The following is a 2,799-nucleotide window of genomic DNA, read 5'->3' on the forward strand; positions in this document are numbered from 1 at the left end:
CATTTCAATATGTGAACATTTCTCCCCAGTCCAGTTGATCAAAGTATCTTCAACCAGTAACACCATACCTCCCCATCCTGTCAATGTTCTGCCTCCGTATCCCTCCTCCTTCTTTATTCTGTCTGTTGCTTGCCCACATGGTGGCAGGGGTAAGCTGGGATGAGGGGGACCAGGAGCTCTCAGACCCTGTGAACAGACTCTTGAGAGTCAGGAAGGGGGTCCCAGGGTGGAGGCATGGCTCTGACTACCAGCCAGTCCCACACCCACTCGTGCCAATGACGGCTCAAGTGCCTGGGAGCCTGGCCTGGTGTGTGCTGCAGCAGGGTAAGGATGAGAGCCTAGCCCACAGCTTGCTGGGTAATCTGAGCCTGGCGCCCACCTCTCCATCTGTGCCTCTCAGAGGGGTCTGGAGGGGAGGCTCTTTAAAGGCCCTGCTCCCAGACAGTTAGGTTCACAGTGCAGTCAGATCTTATCAGCTCTGCATTAGGACAAGTTGCTTTGCTTCTTTGGGCCTCAGTTTCCTTAACTATGAAGTGGGTAGAATAATAAGATCTCATAGACTTGTTGCAAGGATTTCTCAAAGTCAATGTGTGGCCCAGCCTGACACAGTGGGTAGCAAGCTGAATGGCAGTGCTGGAAGCCGTGTGGCTGACCATGCTTTGGATCCCAGGGTGGTCTGGATCTCAGCCTGAAAACACACCGGGAGCATGCACACATGCCCCAAATCCCGAGGAGCCAGAAGACTGAGGCAAGGGGGCTGTGGTGTGATGAGACCCTGTTGAGGGTGCTTTTCTCTGTCTCTCTCTCATGTGCATGCATGCACTATCTTGAACAAAATTAATGAACTTAAAAGAAAACCAGTGCAAAAGGTTCTGGCCAGCTCTTGGCACGATTCTATAGCACCTAGTAAATGCTATAGCACTTAGCAGCGTGTACCTCTGATCACTTCGGTCTGGATTAACTCAGCAAATCTTCCTCGCCATCCTTAGGGTGGGTTATGATTATCAACTTCGTTTTACGGATATGGAAGCTGAGGCTCTGAGGAGTTAAGGGACTTGCTAACAAGTGGCAGAGCTAGGGTTCGAGCCCAGATAGGCTGTCTTGAAAATACACATTATTTATTTGTTTGTCTGTTTGTTTGACAGAGGGCATTTGCACTCACCAGGGAGAGAAGGGATGCGAGAATGTACTCCCATTGTGGAATAGTCACACCACAATCCCCTCTTCTCTTTCTCTCCTTTCAGGATTTTGGGCATACATGCACATATACCCAGAATGTTTCTTGGGCTGGGTCTGGTACTCAAACCTTGTAGTCAGCCACATAGAATTCAGCCACTTTAGCCACCAGGCTATGGGCTGGCCCAAATCCACACTTGTAGCCACTCTTTTCCAAGGCAATGTCGGTGATATTATAAGCTCCTTGGGGATTCTATTCCATGGGTTGACCTGGCTCTCAGGCAGAAATGGAGTAAGTTGTGCCACTTATCTTCCCCTGAGGAATGTGCTTTGCACACAGCAGGTGACTCATACTTTTGATCCACCCTGCGTGTAAGCACCAAGTTGCGCATATGGTAGGTGGCTGGCTCATCCACGCTAAGTCCCAGGGGTTGTGGCACTCCTGCTGTATACTAACCGCTAATGCTGTCTCCTTCCTCCAGCTTGCTGACCTTGAGGGACTGGGAGATCTGTGCTGACCCCAGACAGGCCTGGGTGAAGAGGATTATGAAGAAGCTGCGCTAGTGAGGAAGGACCTGACCTGCAGCCTGTAGCCCTGGCTCCTCTAGGAGGGCTCAGGATGCCCACCTCCCCGGCCATCACAGCTGCTCCCCAACAGAAGCCTGTGCCAGTGACTCTCTGCACTCCCTGATCACCATCCGTGTCACCCTCATTCCTACCTCCTTAGAAACTCCTCCAACCCATCCTCTGCCCGCCATAGTAGAGGGGCTACAGCCTGGTCAGTTACTGCCCACTCAAAATTCTCCATGGCTCCCAGTGCCCTCAGCTGAGGTCAGAGCTCCTAGACCTGGTACCTTGGCCCGTCTCTGACTCCAGCATCACCCCCCCGCTTCCCTTCGTGAGTATTGGACTCCAGCTCCCTGTTCTCCAAACCTGGGCTGGCATCTCCATTCTCGTGTCTGTGCCCGGGATGCTGCCAGCACCAGAATGACCTTCCCACTGCTGGGGTGTGTCTGGCCCACCAGCCCTTCTGGGCACTGCTTGGCCCAAGCAGCCAGCAACTGAGTTTCACTTTTTAGGCTTCCCCTGGACCTCTGAGCCCTCATAATGGCCCTAGTGATCACCTGTCCAGATTCTCAGCCCCACTGGTTGCATGCAGGTTGACATCGGAGTTACTCTGTTTTCCTGGCCTTCAGCATGGAGCACAGGGCCTGGCTGTGGGCCAATTTTTTTTTTTCAAGTGTATTTACTTATTTCTTCTGAGAGAGCCCTCCAACGAAGTCTTCATGCCATGATCCATCCCCCAGCCTCAACCAGCCCATATCATAGGCATATGTGTGCCTGACATGTTCAGGGAGGTCTTGTCATGCAAACCCAGGACCCCACATGGCCTTGCTGCAGACTGAATTAATCAAAGCAATGTCTCTCTCCCTTCACTCCCTGCCAAAAGGCAGTCGCATGTCAACACAGAAACTCTAGATCACTAGAAAAGGGCCAGCTGGGTCAGTGGTGAAATCCCAAATGTGTACAGGCTCTTCGTCCCCCTGACTTTTCCCTGGTGTCTGATCTCTTTACTCCTCTTTTGTCCCTCAGGCTTTCCCTCCAACTCCAACACCTAGGCCT

General features: G+C 52.2%; 1 protein-coding gene across 1 annotated transcript in view; it reads left to right on the forward strand.

Annotated features, from left to right (window-relative positions):
* The window catches only part of CCL22 (C-C motif chemokine ligand 22), a 6,478-nt gene extending 4,006 nt beyond the window's left edge, over positions 1-2,472 (forward strand). Inside the window, exon 3 of the mRNA XM_027771837.1 lies at positions 1,659-2,472. Within this exon, the coding sequence (XP_027627638.1) occupies positions 1,659-1,740 (82 nt within the window). The 3' untranslated portion in view covers positions 1,741-2,472. The remainder of the gene's footprint in view (positions 1-1,658) is intronic.
* The last annotated feature ends 327 nt before the right edge of the window (positions 2,473-2,799 follow it).

Source organism: Tupaia chinensis, unplaced genomic scaffold, assembly GCF_000334495.1.
Source record: "Tupaia chinensis unplaced genomic scaffold, TupChi_1.0 Scaffold000235_1, whole genome shotgun sequence".
In the NCBI taxonomy this organism is placed as follows: Eukaryota; Metazoa; Chordata; class Mammalia; order Scandentia; family Tupaiidae; genus Tupaia; species Tupaia belangeri.